Source organism: Ruditapes philippinarum, unplaced genomic scaffold (assembly GCF_026571515.1).
Source record: "Ruditapes philippinarum isolate M1 unplaced genomic scaffold, ASM2657151v2 ctg104_1_1_1_1, whole genome shotgun sequence".
In the NCBI taxonomy this organism is placed as follows: Eukaryota; Metazoa; Mollusca; class Bivalvia; order Venerida; family Veneridae; genus Ruditapes; species Ruditapes philippinarum.
Genome location: NW_026855603.1, coordinates 213,005 through 238,103, shown reverse-complemented (window position 1 = coordinate 238,103; position 25,099 = coordinate 213,005). Strand labels below are relative to the sequence as shown.

Sequence of the window (25,099 nt, the reverse complement as noted above, 5' to 3'; positions counted from 1 at the left end):
GTGTACCTATTTCTGCAGGATTTATAATCTGCCATATTTTGTGTCGCCTCTACGGAGTAGTGGCGACATATAAGAATCACTTCTCCGTTGTCTGTCCGTCCGTCTGTCTGTCCGTCCGTCACAAAACTTGTCCGGACTACTTCTCATAAACTACTGGTGCAATTTCATCCAAACTTTACAGGAATGATCACTACCAAGTCTAGTTGTGCATAATGTCAGCATTTTCCAGTTCAATGATTTTTGTCAGAGTTATGGCCCTTTAATAATTTTTATTTTTAAAGTTTGTCCCGACTACTTCTCTTATACCACTTATGCAATTTCAATGAAACTGTACAGGATTGATCTGTAGCTCAAGTCCTTGCGCATATTGCACGGGTTTTCCTGTTGAATGATTTTTGGCCGAGTTATGGCCCTTCGATAAAAAGGTGTTTTCCAGATACACAAAAGCTTGTCCGGACTACTCCTCATAATCTACTGGTGCAATTTTATCCAAACTTTACAGGAATGATCAGTACCAAGGCTAGTTGTGCACTGTCCATCTGTCTGTCCGTCTGTCACAAAACTTGTCCCAACATGAAATTGGCCATCATGAGGCGACACATATGATCACTGATCGCTCTTGTGTTTCTTTTTGCATACTATATTTCTGTTGCAACATCTTGCATTGACATGTTTAATTTCTGCTGGTCTATGTCCATTTATTGAATCTGTCATTTCCCCCTAATTAACTTGATTCTATTCTCTTAAAAATATGGAATATATAGGTACAGTGGTTTTCTGATATAAGATAATCATTGTTTATATAAAAACACATTCCCTAGTAGTATAAGTCATGAAATAAAATAAAAACTAGGAATTCTTATTTCCAGTTGAAACATTAATCAGTTTCAGTGTTTGAAATTATTTTTTGTCTAATAGGATTGCAGTAATTCAAATGAATCGTAACACATTTACTTTGGTAAGTTGGCAAGCTGTGAATCAGTCTAGTAAATCGACTGTTTACAAAAATAATGTAAAACACTAAGCTGGTTAAAGTTTATTGGTATGTATTTATAAAATAAAATTGGTTGCGCAGCTGTGCCACATCTGATCAATTTAATGTTTTAGATACGTACTAATAAACTTTAACCTATACTAAATGTTAAATTACCTTGTCAGCTAAGTACCAAAATTAGTTAAATTTTCTAATAAACTTTCTCACAGTTATGTCAAATTGCCTTGATTTGTGAAGTAAAATATATTTCTTATGATAATTCATTTATAAAATTCATTAAAATTCATTTTAAAGTAAGAACATAACTCCACTTTATGTATGTGATAGCATCAATGTACCCTCTATATGTTAGCTATATTAAATGGGTGTTAACTAAGTTAATGATGCAGAAATTATACAGTATGAGATATTATATACAGATAACATTATATTGCTGGGGTATTTACAAGGATTTTTATATGTGTGTATCTTGTAATGGGTGGATCATAACAAATTTGTATACGTAGTCTACAGTAAAGAGTGGGTTATTTTTGCATGTCTCATACAGTATGTAAAAAATGTAGCATACAATTCACTTTGGGGTTCTTGTATTGCTACGCTATTTAAGAATTTACAAAATTTGAAAAAGCAAGTGTATTTTCAATAACCAGCTATTTCCTGCAATATTAATTTAGATGTTGCAGTATTGTGTTTTGAAGCTTGAATTATTCTTGAGTTTACCTCCATCTTTAAAGGCCCTTTACAGTCTATGTGAAATACCTCTATGTTTTACTAGACAGTAGCTTAAAAACCCACATCTGTAGCATTTTGAGTCACTTGATTGATGGCAAAGAAGTCGAGTTTGTGCATATAAAGAAAAGAAAAAGTTAAATATATTATCAACAAAGAAATGAACTACATGTATGTGTGGTTGAAATATTTTCTCCATAATCAAAATAACATAATATAACATAGATTACTCATAGAATATGCCACTTTCAGATGACAAAACACATGTCAGTTACATTTTTGAAGATTATTTGAAAATTTTGCATTTTTATTGGCTAGAACGTATAACAGTTGACAAGGGTATGTCTTGAGCTTACACGAGCTTATATACCAGTCAGCGCCAATGGTTTTTTGAAAAGACTGCAATTTTGCCTCACAAATCGATTTTATTTTTATTTTCGAAAGCTTTTTTTTGTGTGTTCTTTTATAGTTTCCAAAAAGGTACACATTGCCTAACTTATTAATATCTTAACCATAATTTCCGTCTGTTCGCTTTTTGGCAATTAGCACAATTATAGTGATTAAATAATTTGTACGGAAGTCAAAATACGATGTGGCTTACATTTTGCTACTATAATGATAAATAGATTAAATTTCTATGCTACTTTCTTCAAGTAATAAGCTTTTAAAATGCTCCAAAAACCATTATTTAAACATTATTAACTTTGCTCTTCCAAAAGAAGATCAAATTTATTCATTTCTGAGGCATAATGTGCATTAATTAAGTTTTCATTGATCTTTAATGTGAGGGATAATGTATATATGTTAGCTATATGTAACCATTAAACAATCTGTTACATCAATATGGCCATTAAGCAAAAACTTTACATATTTACTTTACTTTGATGTTATTTTAGAAAGGTTAAAATCAATATTAATGTATAATGTTAAGAAAACTGAAATCTTATCTTTTGAAATGAATAAGAAGATATTTCATGTGAGAACTGATTGATAGTCCGTGATGCAATCAGTAAATGAAAATTGTTATGTTTTTATTCTAATAAAAGATATTTTCAATAAGAACATGACTGTCTTAAGAAAGACTTAACATTTGCAATGCTTTGTTATTGAATTGTCTCCCTTGTTTCAAATATGTTTGTTTTAATATTTTTTGATAATTTAGAAAAAGAAAAAAAAAATGGAGCAGTGCACCTGCCTGGCGTTGGCTCTTGTTTAACCTTAACATTATCAATTATCTAGCTTGTATCATATACTCATATATAATGTACATGTAATGTCAGTATAATAAAGTTAGTTTGTATGTAATTATATCATTCTATAAAACGTCTACCTTTATTTCAGGTTTTGTCCAATCCAGAATTTCTGGCTGAGGGGACTGCAGTAAAAGATCTTCTAAATCCTGACCGTGTTTTGATTGGTGGAGAGCAGAATCAGGAAGGGCAGCAAGCTATAGCCGCACTAGCTAGTGTGTACATGCACTGGGTACCTAAAGATAATGTCATCACAATGAACACATGGTCATCAGAACTTTCCAAACTGGTCAGTTTATATTATTACACATTTTTTTATATCAAGAATGTATTATACCAGTATACATTATTAAATAAGTGACCATGAATGATAATTAGACTGTTGACTGTCTGTAGTGCAGAGTTGATTCAAATGATATTCTCCCAGAAAAACTTGACCAAATACGACAGAATTTATCTGTGATGTTTCTTCCATACAGAAATTTGAAAGCTGTTCTATATGATTTCAGTCTGTTGTATATTTTGAGGGGGGGGGGGGGGGGGCAGATATTAAAAATTAGACCTATTAAAATCTTCTTCTCCAAAATCCTATGGCACATAAGTTGTGTTAGTAATACTACTTAGACCTACCAATCTATGCAAATCATAATCCAGCGTTCAAAGTTGGTTATGCCTTAAAGGACGAACTTAAATTTCCTTAGACTGATAGAGAAAATCTTTTGAGTACATATTTTCTTGTTAGAAACATGAAGGGATTGTGTTAAGATGTTTTACTGTTATATGACTTTGGTTTCTACAAAATGTGTACAAACCAAGGGTCATTTGGTTTTTGTGCCCCCACGTTAGTGGCGGGCATTTAGATTTACCCTTGTCCGTCCGTCCGTCAGTCCGTCCGAGCAGACGAGAGCTACATTATGAGGTTTAGGTTTATGTACAGGCACTCTGTATGGGGTTCATTCCGTAGAGACATGTATTATGTGGTTAAAAATGCTCTTATGGGGTTAAAAAAATTTGAAAAAGAGATCAAAGGAATAACCCCACAAACACGTCTGCTAAGTAAGTCCGTCCTTCCGTCCATCCGTCCGTCCGTCTGTTCACTTTTGTGTCGCACGTAACTCAAAAAGTATTTGACCTAGAGTCATGAAACTTTACAGGAATGTTAATCAGCATGTGCAGTTGTGCACCTGGGTATTTTCGTCTGGATATTTTTAGTATTTTCAGAGTTATTGCCCTTGACTTAGTTAAATTTTGCAATTTTCAACTTGTGTCGCATGTAACTCAGAAAGTATTTGACCTAGAGTCATGAAACTTTACAGGAATGTTGATCAGCATGTGTAGTTGTGCACCTGGGTATTTTCGTCTGGATATTTAAAGTATTTTCAGAGTTATTGCCCTTGAGTTAGTAAAATTTGGCAATTTTCAACTTGTGTCGCATGTAACTCAAAAAGTATTTGACCTAGAGTCATTAAACTTTACAGGAATGTTGATCAGCATGTGTAGTTGTGCACCTGGGTACTTTCGTTTGGAAATTTTTATTATTTTCAGAGTTATTGCCCTTGACTTAGTAAAATTTTGCAATTTTCAACTTGTGTCGCATGTAACTCAAAAAGTATTTGACCTAGAGTCATGAAACTTTACAGGAATGTTGATCAGCATGTGTAGTTGTGCACCTGGGTATTTTCATCTGGATATTCTTAGTATTTTCAGAGTTATTGCCCTTGACTTAGTAAAATTTTGCAATTTTCAACTTGTGTCGCAAGTAACTCAGAAAGTATTTGACCTAGAGTCATGAAACTTTACAGGAATGTTGATCAGCATGTGTAGTTGTGCACCTGGGTATTTTCGTCTGGATATTTTTAGTATTTTCAGAGTTATTGCCCTTGAGTTAGTAAAATTTGGCAATTTTCAACATGTGTCGCAGGTAACTCAAAATATATTTGACCTAGAGTCATGTAACTTTACAGGAATATTGATTAGCATGTGCAGTTGTGCACCAGGTATTTTCGTCTGGATTTATTTAGTATTTTTAGAGTTATTGCCCTTCACTTAGAAAATTTTTGCAATTTTCAACTTGTGTCGCAAGTTTCCAAAAAGGATTTGACATAGTCATTAAACCTTATAGGCAGGTTGCTCAGCATATTTTAGATTTGCACCTGGGGTTTTGCTTGTGGATTTATCCAGTATTTGTAGAGTAATTTCCCTTGACTTAGTAAAAAGATTGACAGAACAGTGGCGCCATGGGGGCACCCGTGTCCTATGGACACATTTCTAGTTTTATGCTGACTTGCATAGGTAAAGTCTTTAGAAAAATTCTTGTCTGTGCCCATGAAATTTAGGTGTATAATGGTCAGATGTGTATTGTATATCTCAACTAATATGTTTTGACCATGGTTCGTTACAGGCAGCAAATGCTTTCCTAGCACAGAGAATCTCCAGTATAAATGCTATGTCAGCAGTATGTGAGTACACAGGAGCTGATGTATCCGAGGTGGCACATGCCGTCGGTATGGACTCAAGAATTGGCAATAAATTCCTCAAAGCTAGTGTTGGTAAGTTTATATCGTACAATCATGTTCTTCATTTGTGATGTTTTGTTGTTTTATGGTTGTTGTAGAAATAATTTAACACATATTTATTATTAGCAATTATTATATAGACTATAACACTGTATCGTCAGTCTACTATAGATTGTTTTATCACTATTTTAAATTTACAATCTGAACCAGTGTTTTAACTGAAAGCCAGCATATTACGAAATATATAGAAAGACTAGAAATTTTACACTAGTGGAATCTTAAACTATATTTTCAGTTATTTGCGCAATTTTTTTTGTGTTCTGTTGAGTATGACTTGTATTCTTTTTACACCTCCCTTCAATATTTATAATCAACATAATATACTTCATCTTTTCAAGTTCATTGAAGCCAAAAAAAAAATAATCCTGATGTTCCACATATTATGGCCAAATTTTACAGACACTTGGGGGGTCTGTGAAACTTGTTATGATTCTAGGACCCCTGAACATTTGCTTGCTTCTTTAACTGTGCCGTGTGGCAAACATTTGTCCTCTCATATGTCTTAAAAATAGCTAACATTTGCCTCCAATTATCCCCCAAAGAATTTGGATGGCAGACATTTGCATGTTTTCTTCTCATTTGATGTTAACCTGTGTACACAATTTTTATATAAGAATTAATAGTTTCTGCAATGTTCTTGAACATTTCAGTTATATGTCTGATCCTTGTTTATTTATAATTATATACATAAAAATCATGATGAATTTAAAAATTGTAAAAATGAATGCTTAAAATGTTATTTTTAAAAAAATGTATGGAAAATGAAACGTAAAGCAACAATCAGAACTAGGAAATTATACCTCCAACTTTTGTTTTTGCTTAAAATTAATTTTATATTTACACAACAAACTTTAAATTTAACATAGGTGTTACAGGGGGCATAAAGGATTGGAGGTTCCTTATTTGACTTTTGGCCATTTAGTGTCAGCTATTAATGACACTGAAATTCTTACTGACCGGAACACTCAATATAAATATTTATCACACACTTGTGCCGCTTAAACAAATCCGTAAAAATCATATTGCACGGCCGTGCATATATTTTGATGTGACATCATTTTCATTATGTAAACATAGCATTAAGACATGCTCAAATGTTAGCACTATACTATAGGTGGGCCAATGGTTCTTTTTCAATTCAAACGATCTTTAATATTGGTATGTGATAAATAGAATATCATAATATTATGTAATATTCGTATAAGTTCATTACTAAATTTATCGAAATTGTTGAATAAAATAATCTTATGCTAGCCAGAGGCTCGCATAATTTAATTCAATCAACTCGTTCAATAAATTTCGTATTAATTTTACACTCATTCAATATTCTCTCTATATAGGAAACTTCTCTAATTAATCTCAAAGAAATTACTGTGTGAAATGTCAAGCCCTGATTAACATTGTAAATTATTCTTTAAAGATCTGCCAGTAGTTGCGAAAGCTAGCATTGGTAAGTTACCAGGGCACATATTTATAGGTATCTATAAAGTGGGACAACTTTTATAACCATGCTGGGTTATACAATTTTTGAATTTTTAAACAATTATATTTTTACTAATTTACTATGCAAAAAAATTTTTTATTGATCATTTCTGATCTTTTTAGACAAATGTTGATGCTTTGCTGTCTGAAATAGCAGTCATTACTGATTATAGACTGTATCAATATTAATATAATGTATAGGAATTGTAGAAAACTGAGTTTTTATATTTACTGGTTTTCACATGTTATAATTATAATGTCTGAAGATATTGCCTAGATGATTTTCTGACTAGGAAATTCATGATATTTGCTTCATCAGTTTATTATTTGAAAATAACTTTATCTAGGTAAAAGATCTTATACATGTAGATAATTATGTATTTAATTATTCAGAACAAAATTGTAAGGGTCATTGCTTGCTTCTTTCTTTATAAACAGCTTAGAATCACGCAAAATTTTTCAGTAAGGTTAAAATACACAAGGTAGCAGGGCTGTCATTTCATTATAAGTCATTCTTTGAGATTGAACTTCAGGCTTGTAGTTGAGTTATCTATAAACATAGATGATAAATATCATATTTTTAAGTTTCTTTATGCCTTATATTATAAAACTACAGCATTAGTTGAAGCCTGAAATTCATGGTGATTCTATCAAGATGCCCATCTGAAATACAATACATTGATTGACATTTAATTGCACTAAGGTTGTCCTCCATTTCAAGAATTTCAGTAAACACTCTATGTTACATTTTTACTGTGTTAATATAACAAAACAATGAACCAGCAAAATAATTTTTAATAAATAAGATAAAACAAACATTGCTAAATATAGAATACATTTACATATAGCAACACCATGCATTGCAGCTGTAAAAATTTCTCTTTATATTGTTTAACAAATTTTATGATGAAACTACAATACGGTCTCAGTCTGAAAGAATAACCAATGTTACACACTGGCCACAACAACCGTGTATCATCTTGGCCATATTTATGTTATCCTTCTAATTTAGTTATATATTTTGCTGAAAAAAAAAAAACTTTCGTAAAGCACACTTGATGCCCATCGTTTCAACTTATTTTAGAAATTCTTTCATACACACTATTTCAGATTATGAAGTTTGTAGGGTCATATTAGACATTAAAATGCAAATATAAGGTGAAAGTTCAGGTGAACAACTGGTTGTACTGTTAGTTTAGTTTATTGTTGTAGATTATGTTTATATTATGTTTTATTATGTTATATTCCTTAAATTTACAGTGTAGTGCACCTGCTGGACAAATGCACGGTACAAACTTATTGAAAATATGTCTTACAGAATTTTATCATGGAGAAAACTGTATTGGCTATTACCCCAACTGATACCTCCTTTTTATTAGCTCATCTGTCACAAAGTGACAGGGTGAGCTTTTGTGATCGCTTTTCGTCCGGTGTCCGTCCATCCGTCCGTCCGGCGTCCGTCCGTAAACTTTTACTTTAAATGACATCTCCTCATAAACCACTAAGCCAATTTCATCCAAACTTCACAGGAATGTTCCTTTGATGGTCACCTTTAAAAATTGTTCAAAGAATTTAATTCCATGCAGAACTCTGGTTGCCATGGCAACCGAAAGAAAAAACTTTAAATATCTTCTTTTAAAAAACCATAAGAGCTAGAGCTTAGATATTTGGCATGAAACATCTTCTAGTGAGTGTCTACCAAGTTTGTTCAAATAAAAGCCCTGGGGTCAAAATTGGCCCCGCCCCGGGGGGTCATTGATTTTCCCTATATGCAAATAGTAAAAACTTAAAAAATCTTCTTTTAAAGAACCCAAAGAGCTAGAGCTAAGATATTTAGCATGAAATATGTTCTAATGGGTGTCTACCAAGTTTGTTCAAATAAAATCCCTGGGGTCAAAATTGGCCCTGCCCCAGGGGGTCATTGATTTTCCCTATATGCATATAGTAAAAACTTAAAAAATCTTCTTTTAAAGAACCAAAAGAGTAAGAGCTAAGATATTTAGCATGAAACATGTTCTAATAAGTGTCTACCAAGTTTGTTCAAATAAAAGCCCTGGGGTCAAAATTGGCCCGCCCCGGGGGGTCATTGATTTTCCCTATATACATATAGTAAAAACTTAAAAAATCTTCTTTTAAAGAACTCAAAGAGCTATGGCTAAGATATTTAGCATCAAACATGTTCTAATAGGTGTCTAACAAGTTTGTTCAAATAAAAGCCCTGGGGTCAAAATTGGCACCGCCCCAGGGGTCATTGATTTTCCTTATATGTGTATAGCAAAAACTTAAAAAATCTTCTTTGAAAAAACCCAAATAGCTAGAGTTACGATATTAAGCATGAAACATCTTTTAGTGAGTGTCTACAAAGTTTGTTCAAATAAAAGACCTGGGGTCAAAATTGGCCCCGCCCCGGGGGGTCATTGATTTTCTTTATATGTGTATAGCAAAAACTTAAAATCTTCTTTGAAAAAACCCAAATAGCTAGAGTTAAGATATTAAGCATGAAACTTCTTCTAGTAAGTGTCTACAAAGTTTGTTCAAATAAAAGCCCTGGCCGGGCCCCAGGGGTGTCATTGTTTTTAACTATATGTGTATAGTAAAAACTTTAAAAAAATCTTCTTTTAAAAAGCCCAATGAGCTAGAGCTTAGATGTTAAGCATGAAACATCTTCTTATGGGTGTCTACCAAGTTTGTGCAAATAAAAGCCCTTGGGTTAATTGGCCCTGCAACATTGGGGGGTGGGGGTTGGGAGAGCCTATATACAGGTGAGCGACCTCAGGGCCATCATGGCCCTCTTGTCTATTAACCATATTTATGGTGGGCGTGTCTGTGGACAGTTGGTTAAGGTTGTTGACCTAAAACCACTTGCCAGTCACCACTGTGGGTTCGTATCCTACAAGGGAACTTGGATTCTTTCTTATGAGGAAGCTATCTAGCTAGCTTACTGAACAACTATGGTTCTACTCAGGTGCCTGTTTGTGCCTGAAATAATGCACATAGGGACGCCTTAGGTCTTCCTCCACCCTACTCTAACCTTTTATTTGAATAACAATAGATTTAACCACAAACATTGACATGACTGTGCTCTTTTGCTAACAAATATGTTGTGGTTAAATTCTTATTAAATGGACCTATCTGATAATTTGAATTAGACCGGTCAGGGATCTATGGATAAAGCTGGAAAGGTGCAATATATGACCTATAACATGTAGGTGCGACATAAAACCCAACCAAAAAGAAAAAAAATACATTTTTGGTTATCTCTATAACAGTCACTTTGTTTTAACATATTGGCAGTTTACAATAATATGACTGATGATCTCTGTATACCAGGGGCTTATGGAGGTGAAGCAAGCATGCATAATTGGCTTTTATATTTTGAATACTTTCACGACATACAGCATGTGTATTTCTTATTAACTCTCTTCATGCTTTGTCAATTTCAGCTTAATTACAATATATATAGTTTCAACTAATTAACACTATAGTTCTAAACTTGAGGCAGTATATAATTTTGTCTTAATTAATCTACAATTCCTGCTTAATTGCACCATTTGTGAATTTAGAGTTCACATAAATAATTTTTCATGAACCAGTCAAGTTACCACTTGTTTTGATTTTAATTTTGAGGCACTTTGTATCAAATTTCAAAATTTAATTACAACAACAGTGATTTAAATGTATTTGTGTTAGAAATCATGTATAACCAACAATTATTTACATAATGTGTTATATAATGTATTACACATGACTGTACAGTATATATAATATTGTATATTTACATAATGTATTACACATGACTGTACAGTATATAATATTGTATATTTATATAATGTATTACACATGACTGTACAGTATATGATATTGTATATTTATATAATGTATTACACATGACTGTACAGTATATATAATATTGTATATTTATATAATGTATTACACATGACTGTACAGTATATATAATATTGTATATTTATTTAATGTATTACACATGACTGTACAGTATATAATATTGTATATTTATATAATGTATTACACATGACTGTACAGTATATATATATTGTATATTTATATAATGTATTACACATGACTGTACAGTATATAATATTGTATATTTACATAATGTATTACACATGACTGTACAGTATATAATATTGTATATTTATATAATGTATTACACATGACTGTACAGTATATAATATTGTATATTTATATAATGTATTACACATGACTGTACAGTATATAATATTGTATATTTATATAATGTATTACACATGACTTACACATGACTGTACAGTATATAATATTGTATATTTACATAATGTATTACACATGACTGTACAGTATATAATATTGTATATTTACATAATGTATTACACATGACTGTACAGTATATAATATTGTATATTTACATAATGTATTACACATGACTGTACAGTATATAATATTGAATATTTATTTAATGTATTACACATGACTGTACAGTATTGTAATATTGTATATTTATATAATGTATTACACATGACTGTACAGTATATAATATTGTATATTTACATAATGTATTACACATGACTGTACAGTATGTAATATTGTATATTTATATAATGTATTACACATGATTGTACAGTATATAATATTGTATATTTACATAATGTATTACACATGACTGTACAGTATATAATATTGTATATTTATATAATGTATTACACATGACTGTACAGTATATATAATATTGTATATTTATATAATGTATTACACATGACTGTACAGTATATAATATTGTATATTTACATAATGTATTACACATGACTGTACAGTATATAATATTGTATATTTACATAATGTATTACACATGACTGTACAGTATATAATATTGTATATTTACATAATGTATTACACATGACTGTATAGTATATGATATTGTATATTTACATAATGTATTACTCATGACTGTACAGTATATGATATTGTATATTTACATAATGTATTACACATGACTGTACAGTATATGATATTGTATATTTATATAATGTATTACACATGACTGTACAGCATATATAATATTGTATATTTATATAATGTATTACACATGACTGTACAGTATATAATATTGTATATTTATATAATGTATTACACATGACTGTACAGTATATAATATTGTATATTTATATAATGTATTACACATGACTTACACATGACTGTACAGTATATAATATTGTATATTTACATAATGTATTACACATGACTGTACAGTATATAATATTGTATATTTACATAATGTATTACACATGACTGTACAGTATATAATATTGTATATTTATTTAATGTATTACACATGACTGTACAGTATTGTAATATTGTATATTTATATAATGTATTACACATGACTGTACAGTATATAATATTGTATATTTACATAATGTATTACACATGACTGTACAGTATATAATATTGTATATTTACATAATATATTACACATGACTGTACAGTATATATAATATTGTATATTTATTTAATGTATTACACATGACTGTACAGTATATATAATATTGTATATTTATTTAATGTATTACACATGACTGTACAGTATATAATATTGTATATTTATATAATGTATTACACATGACTGTACAGTATATATAATATTGTATATTTACATAATGTATTACACATGACTGTACAGTATATAATATTGTATATTTACATAATGTATTACACATGACTGTACAGTATATATAATATTGTATATTTATATAATGTATTACACATGACTGTACAGTATATAATATTGTATATTTACATAATGTATTACACATGACTGTACAGTATATAATATTGTTTATTTATTTAATGTATTACACATGACTGTACAGTATATATAATATTGTATATTTACATAATGTATTACACATGACTGTACAGTATATATAATATTGTATATTTATATAATGTATTACACATGACTGTACAGTATATAATATTGTATATTTACATAATGTATTACACATGACTGTACAGTATATAATATTGTATATTTATATAATGTATTACACATGACTGTACAGTATATAAATGTATTACACATGACTGTACAGTATATAATATTGTATATTTACATAATGTATTACACATGACTGTACAGTATATATAATATTGTATATTTATATAATGTATTACACATGACTGTACAGTATATAATATTGTATATTTATATAATGTATTACACATGACTGTACAGTATATAATATTGTTTATTGACATAATGTATTACACATGACTGTGTAGTATATGATATTGTATATTTACATAATGTATTACACATGACTGTACAGTATATGATATTGTATATTTACATAATGTATTACACATGACTGTACAGTATATGAATATTGTATATTTATATAATGTATTACACATGACTGTACAGTATATATAATATTGTATATTTATATAATGTATTACACATGACTGTACAGTATATAATATTGTATATTTATTTAATGTATTTCACATGACTGTACAGTATATAATATTGTATATTTACAGGGTTTGGTGGCAGTTGTTTCCAGAAAGATGTGTTGAATCTAGTGTACCTATGTGAGTGTCTTAATCTTCCAGAGGTAGCTGTTTACTGGCAACAGGTATGTTTGCAAGTTTTCACCCGTTTTTCTGAAGTTTGGGTTTTTTATACTTCTGAAAGCACATTTTAACTATATGAAAACAATTATTTTTAACTTTCACACATGTTCGGATCTTGTCAGGGACTTTTGATTCTTTCAAGTCAGAAAGCTATTGGCTAGCTTTATGTGGTTCTACTCTAGTGCCTCCATTTGCCTGAAATAATTCTCTATAGGGGAATCTAAGGTTTTCCTTCACCAGTAAAGCTGGAAAGTCACCATTTGACCTTTACAATGTCTGTGTGACTTAATTCCAACAAACACAGTGACATGTGTTTTAAAGTCATTGATGTGTACAACTCTGCAACAGAGGGTTCTTTTCTTAACAGATCGTATGATATCTTACTGTATTAAAGAACTGGTTACTTTTTAAGGTAGATTTTACATGAAAGTTGCAGTTGCTCTTAAAATCTATTACACATTATATATACAAAATGTATATCATGTTGCATGCCAAATGCTCTCAGAAATATGTGCCAGTCTGTAACTATGAATAAATTACCCTTTGTTTCTGATTTTATACTCTATTAACAATATTACAGGTGATCAACATAAACGAATATCAGAGAAGGAGATTCGCCAATAGAATAATAGAATGTTTGTTTAACACTGTGACCAACAAGAAGATAGCAATATTTGGCTTTGCTTTTAAGAAGGATACAGGTGATACCAGGTACATGTCTACAAACGTTACCATGCCAACGCTTACTTTATTGTTTACATTAATATTTAGGGTGTTTCTGTGTAAGCAGCTTGTTTATTTTCTAATATTAGTGGGAGGGGTAATGAAGTTACTAATATTAGTGAGAGGGTTAATGAATATTTTGTCCATTTTGTTATTGCATAACAGAAAGATATCATTTAGTAATAATACTATGACAGTTGGTGCGTTTAAGTGGTTAAGTCAGAGATTATTTGGTTTATACAAATTTATTTTAGTTCGATTGTGTTGGAAGCTATAAGCTTATTGAAACACTCTCGAATCTGTTCCTGGGACCAACCAGTACTAAGCAATGAATGTAAAGTTTCTTGCTCAAGGAAACAACGGCTTGCCCCTGACAGGGTTTGAACCCACGCGGTCAGCAATCCTTAGATTACTAGTCCGACGCGTTAACCACTCGGCCACGCCGCCAAATCAAATCAGAGATTATTTGACTGGGAGGTTGTTACTTAAAGATCCTGTATGGAGAAATTAAGGTTGTTACCACCCTTAAGTGAAGTTTTAAATATGTATATAATTATGCTTCTAAAACAATTTTCAAACATCAGAGAATATGTAAAGTTTGTACTGCAAATATTTGATAAGATTAATTATATACTCCATGGTAATTCTCGTAAACTACAAGGACAAAATGGAAGTAGGATTAAATATTTATAATGTATCACTAATTGTCAGGTCAATAAAATCTGACTATATAAAGAATTTAAAAGAAGTTTCATTCAATCAATAGCTGTACATGCAATTAACCATAGCCTGTATCTTTGATGTGTTTTGAATTGTTATGCCTGTAGGGTTATCTCAGTTATATAAACTTGGTAATTATAGAATTAGCTGAACCATGATGTTTTTATCACTTTTACCTATAGCTTTTCAATTTTGAATAGCTATTTCAACAGTAAATAGTGTGTAAACTACTTGTCATAAAATATTCTATAAATATAACCTTTTCCATTACAGTATTTCTAGTACACATAATTTAAATAGTTATTGTATACATGTATTAAGTTCATGTTATATAATAAAATAAAACATTGAATTGTTATAATATACTGTCATATCTAAATAAAAATTGCTTTTCCTTTGTCTGAGTTGAGCCCTGGGTAAGATAGCAGGCATCTGTATGAGACAGGTTTGACTGATATATATATAAATATATATGAGCCGCATCACGACAAAACCAACATAGTGCGTTTGCGACCAGCATGGATCCAGACCAGCCTGCGCATCCGCACAGTCTGATCAGGATCCATGCTGTTCGCTATCAGTTTCTCTACTTGTAATAGGGTTTGTAAGCGAACAGCATGGATCCTGATCAGACTGCGCGGATGCGCAGGCTGGTCTGGATCCATGCTGGTCGCAAACGCATTAATTTGGTTTTGTCGTGACATGGCTCATATATTATATTGTATATATAAATATAGTATATTTACATGATTTAATGTTATAAACAACTTATTTCAGAGAGTCAGCTGCCATATATGTAGTGAAATATTTACTAGAGGAAGGTGCCCAGATCAGAATTTATGACCCAAAGGTAGAAACTGACCAAGTATTCAGGTAAGAAAAGATCCATACAGGGGAGGTTACTCTCTTTAACAATAAGAAAAGTATGAAAAAGTTGTGTACCTTGCTGTCTTTCTTCTAGGTTGAACAACATTAAATGCTGTGTGAGAACTTTTTCTGTTTTTTGCAGGGCAAGAATTATACTTCTCTAACCAAAACTGAATGAGGCTTTTACCAATCTGACTAAAATTCAGATCTTCATAAGTTATTTTATGCATGTAGATCTGATTGCCACCTTCATTGTGATTTGGTTGTCCCAAAAGAGCTATTTCTAGCCATGCAATCAAACCTTCCTTTACAGATACTATAGGCATTAGATGAAGTATCAAAATATCACTGTTATGGAAGTAGAACAAAGTTGTTGATTTCTGTCAGGGAAAAAAATGTTTGAAGTAATATGAAACAAATAAACTTGAAATAATAGACTCAGATTTTAATAGGCAAAATTGTTTGCCGGTTTACCTGCCAGCTATATGGGCAACGCCATGTTTGTTCTTGAAATTATGAAAATTACCTTCTCATTATTGGATTTTACAGCAGTTAAAATTAGAAACTGCATCACTTTCAAAATTGTGAAAGCTTGATGATGGTTGCTTGGCTTTTTTTTTAAAGTTCACAAGAAGGTGACCTATTGGTGTTTGTCAGATCCTAATGCGAAACATTAATTATAAGCTGAATTTACTCAGATTAAAGCTGTTACATTATTTTTGTGAAATTTTGGAGTAAATCTGACCATTACCTATAAGGGGATGCACAAGCTAGTTAGAAATAGTTATATTTTTATAATGAGTTCTTTTCATTAACCACTGAATCATTAACAAGTTTGCAGTGTAGCATCCTTTTTGTCTTATTGAGATATAGATTACCATTTACTTTGGACTAATATATCAATAAACATTGTATGTAGTAAGTACTATGTACAAATTTTACATAATGATGCATTTTTATCAAATACTGAAGTCACTTTACTTTTGATAATAGGATTTTTATTTGGCTTGTTTGTAGAGTATTGATTTTTTTAAAAGTTAGACATTGACTTTCATAACATAACAAATTTCAAACTGAATATATAAGTATAGTAGTTTTAAAGTAAATTTATTATGATGTTTTAATTGATATTTATTATTCCAGGGAGTTAACTCATCCAAGCATAAGTGACAATCCAGAGAAAGGTAATTCTCTTTTATCTTTTTGCTACTTTGTTTGAAAGATATACTATGCTCATCTTTGGGCAAGATATTGTTATTGCAGAATCTAGAAAATTCTAACTGATTATGTCTAATTTGAAAAAGAGAATACACAAAATATGTTTGTGAGGTAGCAATTCTGGTAACAAAACTTCCAATTCTTTAATGACACTATGAATTCATATAGTATTTACCTTTAATGTGCAGAGCTTAAAATATGACACATCTTAAATGTTTACTTAAATTGCTACACCTCCAAATGAAAAGTGTCCCAGAAATAAGTCTAAAAATTATGCCTAATTTGAGTAGTTTGTGAAGACTTTATGTATTTATTACAGTGAGAGATCTTGTGACAGTTTGTGACGACCCATACAAGGCTGCTGAAGATACATATGCCGTTGTTATATGTACAGAGTGGGACGAATTTATTGTAAGTGATCAATGACCCATTTTTGATGTTAGTTTATTATGATGCTAATTATTATGAGTAAAGTTTATTATTAGGATAGTTAAATTTAATTATGAGACTAGTTAATCATGAGTGTACTTAATTATGATGCTAGGTTATTATGAGACAATTTAATTATGGTGCTAGTTTATTATGATGCCACGAAAATATGATGCTAAATTTTTATGAGGCAAGATAAATATGATGCTAGTTAATCATGAGCCTAGTTAATTATAATTATTAAAGCATAAGTTTTGCTGTTTTTTTTTGTTTTTTTTGAATTGTAATTCACACTGATACTGCTATATGTAGTACTTTGGTGAAATTTGATGCACGGAAACATCAGGTTCCCCTTTAATCATTATTATAGAAACTAAGGTAGAACCATTGTAAATCTGTAACAAAGCTAGACAGTTACAGCAAAAGTTTGTCAGCTATTATTGTGTTTCAATTTATTAATAAATTTTTACTTTCAAACATTAAATATATAACATTTAAATAAACTTATTAGAGCGTTTTAGATGCTTGTTAGCCAAAAAAGTAGCACTAAATGTGAAAAAAATAGTCACAAAAGTAACAAAATATAAACAAAGTAGCATTTTGACCTACATACAAAATACTACACGTACTAACTCACTATTATTGTACTAACTGCCAAGTAAGTGCTTGTATTTACTGAAATCAGGTTATTATAAGTGATACCGAATGTTTACGTAAAATTTAATATTGTATTATTTGTACATTGCAGCGCTATGACTACAAGAGACTATATGACAACATGTTAAAACCTGCCTATGTATTTGATGGTCGACTTATACTGGATCATCAATCGTTAATGGATATTGGCTTCCATGTAGAAACTATAGGCAAACGTTTAACTAGGACCAATGTTCACCGACCATTTGTAGCTTCCAACTGATACACACATATACCGTCATAGCACCATGGGGATCAATTTATTATTGTTTAAACTTTTCTTGTTTTGATGAACTTTATTTAAAGTCTTATATTTATTTTGGCCTTAGGAATTTTTATTACAGTAATTGAGGTTAAACCTGTTGTTATTTGATATTTACTTGAAGCAGTTATGTATTGTATTTGTTTACTGTGAAGGGGTGGTAACTCTGCCATGCATTTTCTACCTTGCTTTTATCATACTATCCAGGACTAAGATAAGTGGAGCATGCTGCTTCTCAAACAGTTGTTGTTTATGTTTGTATAAAATTACATTTGTTCAAATGTGAAAAGGCTGTTTGCTACATTATCTGTTATAAGGCTTCCATTAGGTTCCAAAATTTGGAAGTCAGAAACTGCAAATTGTCTCACATTGGAAGTCAGATAATATAGGTAAAGAAGGAAAAGGGTTACATATTGGAAGTCACAGACAAAATAAGAAGTAAATGACTCCCAAACTTCCACTAATGGAAGCCCTGCTGTTATATTGTGTTTATATTGTCATACAGATACAGTAACCTGGTAATGACCAATGTTTATTACATGCTTTTCGGTGGTTTATAGAAATTTATCAGTGAAATAAAAACTGATAATTTCACTGTTTTGAATATTTGAGCCCGTTACGTTGTTTCAGTGAAATACAAGCGTTCACAGTACTGGAAACCAACTTAATGATGTGACGTCGTAAATGACGTCGTGTTGTATTATTATTTGGCGCCCTTTTCATTTAGTACTAGTTTAAAATGTCTTTTTAAACGTTTCTTTGCATATAATAGAAAGAAAATTTGTTTAGTTTAATGTAAGATCGAAATATATTTCACATCGTGAACACCAAAAGTTCATATTTCACTCGTGACTGCGCCACTCGTGAAATATACCTTTTGGTGCTCACTCGGTGAAATATATTCCGATCTTACATAGAACTAAACAAATATCCTCTATATTGTTATCATGTCACTTAGAATACTGAAAAACTTCACACTTCAACAACCTAAGTTTTATTATCATCATAAACTGCATAATTCACAATTTTGTTAATAACTGTTGATTTTATTACTCAAGTTTCTTGTTTTGAATAAGATGGAAAGTTCCAAAATCAATACAGCGCATTATCTTCCTGACATAACAGTGTTTAGCTTTATGTATATTTAGAACCAGTATTTTTCATTTGAAATCCAATTTTGTAATTTTTTGATTTTTTGATGATAATCAAAAATAATATTATTGCATTTGTTTATTGTTAGAACTGTATTAAGTTTGAATTTTTGTGTTGTTATGTCCCATGAAAAATTTGTATTACTTCAGGTGTTCTATCATTGATTTAAATAGGCTTGCTTATTACAAAAATGTTTATTAATGAATAAAAAAAAGGACAAATAATAAAAAAGGAAATGAGTTGTCAGTTAAACAGATGCCAGCTGGATGTGCATCTGTACTAACAAATAGAAAATATTGAAATATCACACACCCAGTAAATTTTTGGTACATTGACTCTGATTTTTTAATCCAGGAAAGAAAATGATGGTACATATAATTTTCCTAATTAGTGAACATTTAATACTGACAAAATGTGATATATCTACTATACTTAATTGGTTTGTTTTTTACCTGAAGTATCTCATATATATACCATACCAATCAGGATAATTTTCTTACTTCAGACATTGTTTGTAAGGTTATGTGTATTTTATCTATAAACTACAGTTTATTTTATCAAGTTTTGTTAAAGAGGGTCAAGTGTTTTAATGCTGGGAATATTTTTATACATACTTTAGTCATATACAGCTTAGTGTTTATTATATAATTATTTTACAAGTCAATCACTTTAATTCTTTTATATGTATTTGTAATTGTATTTTATTGTACATATTTGGGAGATTTTTGCTGTTTTTGATTTTACACACCTTTTTGTTTTTATGTAATATTATGGGAATATGAAAGATAAGGCCATTTTTCATCCTCATTTCATTTGCATTCATGGACAAAAATCAACTTGTTCATAAAAGTAAATCAAAATAACTATCATCTGAAGTAAAGGTTCTCCTTTCTCATTGTAAATAATGAATATATAGCACTGTTCAACAGTACTTTTATAGCAGTAATGATTTGCACCGGAGGTCTTCCAGTAAAACTGAAAGTCGCCATATGACCTATTTTTTCTGTGTTGGTGTGACGTAACTCCCCCACACTTCAAAAAAAAAGAAGAAAAAAATAGCAATAATGATAGGTTAGATATAGATTATAAGAATCTTACACCGGCTGCCGGTACAGACCGGAATATGTAGCTCGAGGGTAACTGTTTACAGCAGTTAAGGAGGCTCTGCCGAGGCATGTATCAATGACGTCATTTAAAGCACGCGACTTGTCTTACATGGGGGGTGTAAGACAGAGTTTTCCAGCACCGGTGTGAACGGTAGATAATCCTGTCTGAGATGCAAGAAAAGGATACAGTTAATGACTTGTTTAGTGGTATTTAGTAGAATACAGGGAGGGAATTATCAGTGAGATATTTTCGTATTGTTTATTGTTTATCATATGTTGTGAAGATCTTTTCCAATGAATAAATCTTGGTTGTACACCAGTAATAAACTTTGAAGTGTGTTTAGATATACTAGAATTACTGTCAAGTGCATTGAAACTGAAGGTCATTGGTCCAAACCCCAGTAAGGTCATTTCTTTAATTTCTATATTATTACAGTTAACATTAATTATTAAAATGTATCTCTCAAAATATTTTTAGAAAGAAATAAGCGTTTTTGTTTTTTTTGGGTTTTTTTTTTTCAGTGAATTTCAATCAAATGCATCATTACATGAAGTACATTTTATGATTTTTGTCCAAGCAGTCTTACAGAATGATTTTGAGATGTATGTGATAATTATATATATATATGACAGTGTTTTAGAAATAGCTTTAATAAATCATATTACAATTTTATACAAATATTTTACCATCTATTATATCTGATGTACTTTATGTATAGTATTTTTAATTGCTTTGATTAAAATATAAAAGTCCCGTTTTAACTTCAAGTGAACACGTTCTTTATTATGTCACTTACATTTTGATGTATCACATTTTAATTACAAATTACATTTTGTATAGGTTAATAAATGAATATTTTAGGGTTTTTTTATTCAGTTTGAAACAAGGTAAAGGTGCAAAAATAAAGATATAAAAAGTTGTATTTTAAGATTGAAATTTTATACATTACATGTTAAGAGTCATAGAGTAATATATAACAAAAAAGATTTTTGAATTTTTCTGGCAGAGGTATTGTGTAATACCTTTTATGTACTGATATTTATACTGAAACAGTTTATGATAATATAAATACTGTTTTTGATCTATTTGAAATAAGTCATTAAACCTAGTTATTAGAATGATTATTATCTATAAATTATATTCTTTACAAAAAATGTGATCTACGCAATGATTTTGTCACTATTATGTTACTACTACGTAATAATTATGACATGTGTGTAATATTTTATATTTCTGATTTTTTTTATATTATTAAACTTGCAAGATTCTTGCATTAAAATTTGTTTTGTTGTTGATCTTTATCAGGTTAACTTAGTACTGAAGAAAGTGTTCATTCAAAATTGACAAAATCTCTACTTAAAACACTTTTATTTTTATTTGTCATTTCAAACTTACTGTTTACAGAATATCACTCATTTTGTTTCAATCATTAAAACTAGTATTTGTATTCACCTTATTTTGCAAGACATTCTTAAAACTTTTTATTTTATTGTCAAATTGTCAATCATTTTATCTTAATTGTTCCTGGGCATTCATAATGGTGACACGGCCAATTTATTCTATGTGTCATTATAATGCATAATGATGTCATGGTAAATGATTACACACATGTAATGATGACACATATGCTATGACGTCATGTGTAATGATGACTTGTATGTTATATGCCACTTAATTAATTTAACATAGGTAATAATGACTCATGTATAATGATGTCATACATAAATGATGATGTGTGTAATGGTGGCAGGTGTTTTGATGACATTAATCATGTTATGATGAAATTATACTGGTATTGCACCATCATCTCCTATTTAATAGGTATATGTATATTGGTGAAATAAAATAAGCACTTTCATGTACATTATAATAGATAAATGCCAACATTAAACAGGAACATTAAATCTTGGTTGTGTTGTGTTTAATTCAATGACAAATTATGTTGTATAAATGATTAAGTTTTGTGATAAAGCATGACTGTACACAATAATCATCCAGAGGATTTCAGATCCCATTTGCTGTTAAACTAATGTAATGAAATCTAACTTGTTTTTATGAGGAGAGATGTGGCATCCAAGGTGGCTGTTTGGATCACGTGTTTAAGTTGTTAAAGTTCTACATACATATTAATATGATTATGAGATTTCGGTTAAGAGCATCAAGCACATAATCAGTCATGTGGTTCCATGATAATGAGCAATGTTGTTTCTATTTATATATGTATAATAATCAAGTGATTTAATGTCATATATATTATGTCTGCACAATAAGTTTTGTGGTAAACACTGCAAGGTAAACACTGCAAGGTAAACACTGCAAATTTCGGGGTATTTTCTACACACTGTATAAACACTTATTTCTTAGCTTCTTTTATCTACAGATCATGTAATTTAAAGACTTATTTACATTTTGTGCCATGTAAAACATACCAAAATAAAAGTGACATGCCCATCCAATGTATATAGTGAGTGACCAGGTGAAAGTCTATATAACTATATAAGTATACATTTTGCCATAATTCCTTTCATTTTATGATTTTACTTCCATGACTGATAAATAACTTGCATGCCCCAAAGAAATTTCTGTAAACATTCATCGGAATTTAGCTGTAACATTCAATTTTATAAAGAGTGGGGCAGTCTTGTTATATTTTAGGCAGATTTATATTATATCCTTAACATTTTCCAATATCAACTTATGGTCAGTCACCATTATTACAAATATATAGTCAATTAAGCTCAACTTTGCAATGAAAAACTGAGCATAATGCCACCTTAGGAAATAATATGTTCACCATCATTAATGTCTAGATTTAAACCTTGTTCATTTTTAGTTTATTCTGGTAAGACAATTGTATTGTTTGGGAATTAAGTTATGTACTTTATACAAGTAAATATTGTATTTGTTAAATGGTAGGAACTTACTGATGATGGTCATTGTAAGATATTTTGGAATTAAAGTATACAGAATGAATGTTTGTGTTTTCATTTTTATGTTAAAACCTTATAAAATATAATACTGTAGTTAGTTTATACAAATTTATTTTAGTTTGATTTTGTTTGAAGCTTTAAGCTTATTGAAAAACTTTCGAATCCGTTCCTGGAACCAACCAGTACTAAGGAATGAATGTAAAGTTGCTTGCTTAAGGAACCAACGGATTGCCCCTTACAGGCTTCGAACTCACGCGGTCAGCAATACTGACAAGATTACTTGTCTGATGCGTTAACCACTCGTTAATACTGTAGTAATGTGGCTATAGTATTCAGACTTTAGACCAAAGTAACTTGACTTAATCAATATTTGACACGTTTCCCTTCGGTTATATGTTTTAAATAGTGATCGAAACAGACAAAAAACTGTTTATTTCCAAATCCACAAATTAACATATGATTTGATAAATGAAGAATTGTTTGATATGCCCATTTTGAAACATGTTTTCTCTTTATCAAATTTTACGTTATGGTAATCACAGATTTTATTTATTTGTTCCAATGGTTTTCACACAATCTGTAAAGAAACATTTAATCTACAGTTATAAGATACATGCTAACCAGGGATTCAGGCGTTGATATTTTTTCCTATTTATGCGCTATTTCATTCTCGTTCAAGTAATGACGATTTGCCGGACAAATCGTCAGACTGGAACCCATGCTAGATACATGCCAGTTTAAATAAAAGACCAGCACGGAACATTATTCATTGCCATAATGATAGTTAATCAACTGATGCCGTGTGGTAGTTTTGTAATATACTAGCCAAAGCCGCTGATCACATTGCCTTTTTAAAATACCGTACACCTTAACCACATTGGTGTTCCGCTTCAAATCATTTGTACGACTTCAGGTGTTATCGTGCACACAAGTTGGGAAAGTTCAAACTAGGTGATTTTGTTTTATGGTAATTTCTAAAAGTTCTGTAATTAAAACCGTAGTCCGACTGAATACTGTTATGGTATGTGTATTTATTTTCTCAGTTTCGAGAGATTAATGTGCACAACTCTTTGAGTAATGTGACGGAAAACAGCGTACAACTTGATAAAATGTTTCGTTTTACATATAAAAGTTGTATGACATATAATTGTAACCATCAAATTTGATAAAATTCGATTTGTTATGACTACTAACTGCTTCGGAGAGCTAACTTTGTCCATTCTGTTTGTCTGATGTACTGCAGGTGTGCGGATTGTGTTTCAGTTGTGCGCTTGTTCGTATTTAAGAAAATAAGATGGTTGCATGTGTTTAGAACGGATTTAACTTTATAA

General features: G+C 30.5%; 1 protein-coding gene across 3 annotated transcripts in view; it reads left to right on the top strand.

The window, feature by feature from the left end:
- LOC132743857 (UDP-glucose 6-dehydrogenase-like) overlaps positions 1–23,811 on the top strand; it is a 38,230-nt gene extending 14,419 nt beyond the window's left edge. For 2 of the 3 annotated variants that reach the window (XM_060732430.1, XM_060732431.1), the window contains exons 5-13: positions 3,065–3,262; positions 5,375–5,522; positions 6,970–6,999; positions 13,572–13,666; positions 14,245–14,375; positions 15,885–15,980; positions 17,118–17,158; positions 17,512–17,603; positions 18,370–23,811. In XM_060732430.1, coding sequence (XP_060588413.1) covers positions 3,065–3,262; positions 5,375–5,522; positions 6,970–6,999; positions 13,572–13,666; positions 14,245–14,375; positions 15,885–15,980; positions 17,118–17,158; positions 17,512–17,603; positions 18,370–18,540 — 1,002 coding nt within the window. In that variant the 3' untranslated portion in view covers positions 18,541–23,811. The remainder of the gene's footprint in view (positions 1–3,064; positions 3,263–5,374; positions 5,523–6,969; positions 7,000–13,571; positions 13,667–14,244; positions 14,376–15,884; positions 15,981–17,117; positions 17,159–17,511; positions 17,604–18,369) is intronic. The other variant, XM_060732432.1, reaches the window with a different exon arrangement.
- The last annotated feature ends 1,288 nt before the right edge of the window (positions 23,812–25,099 follow it).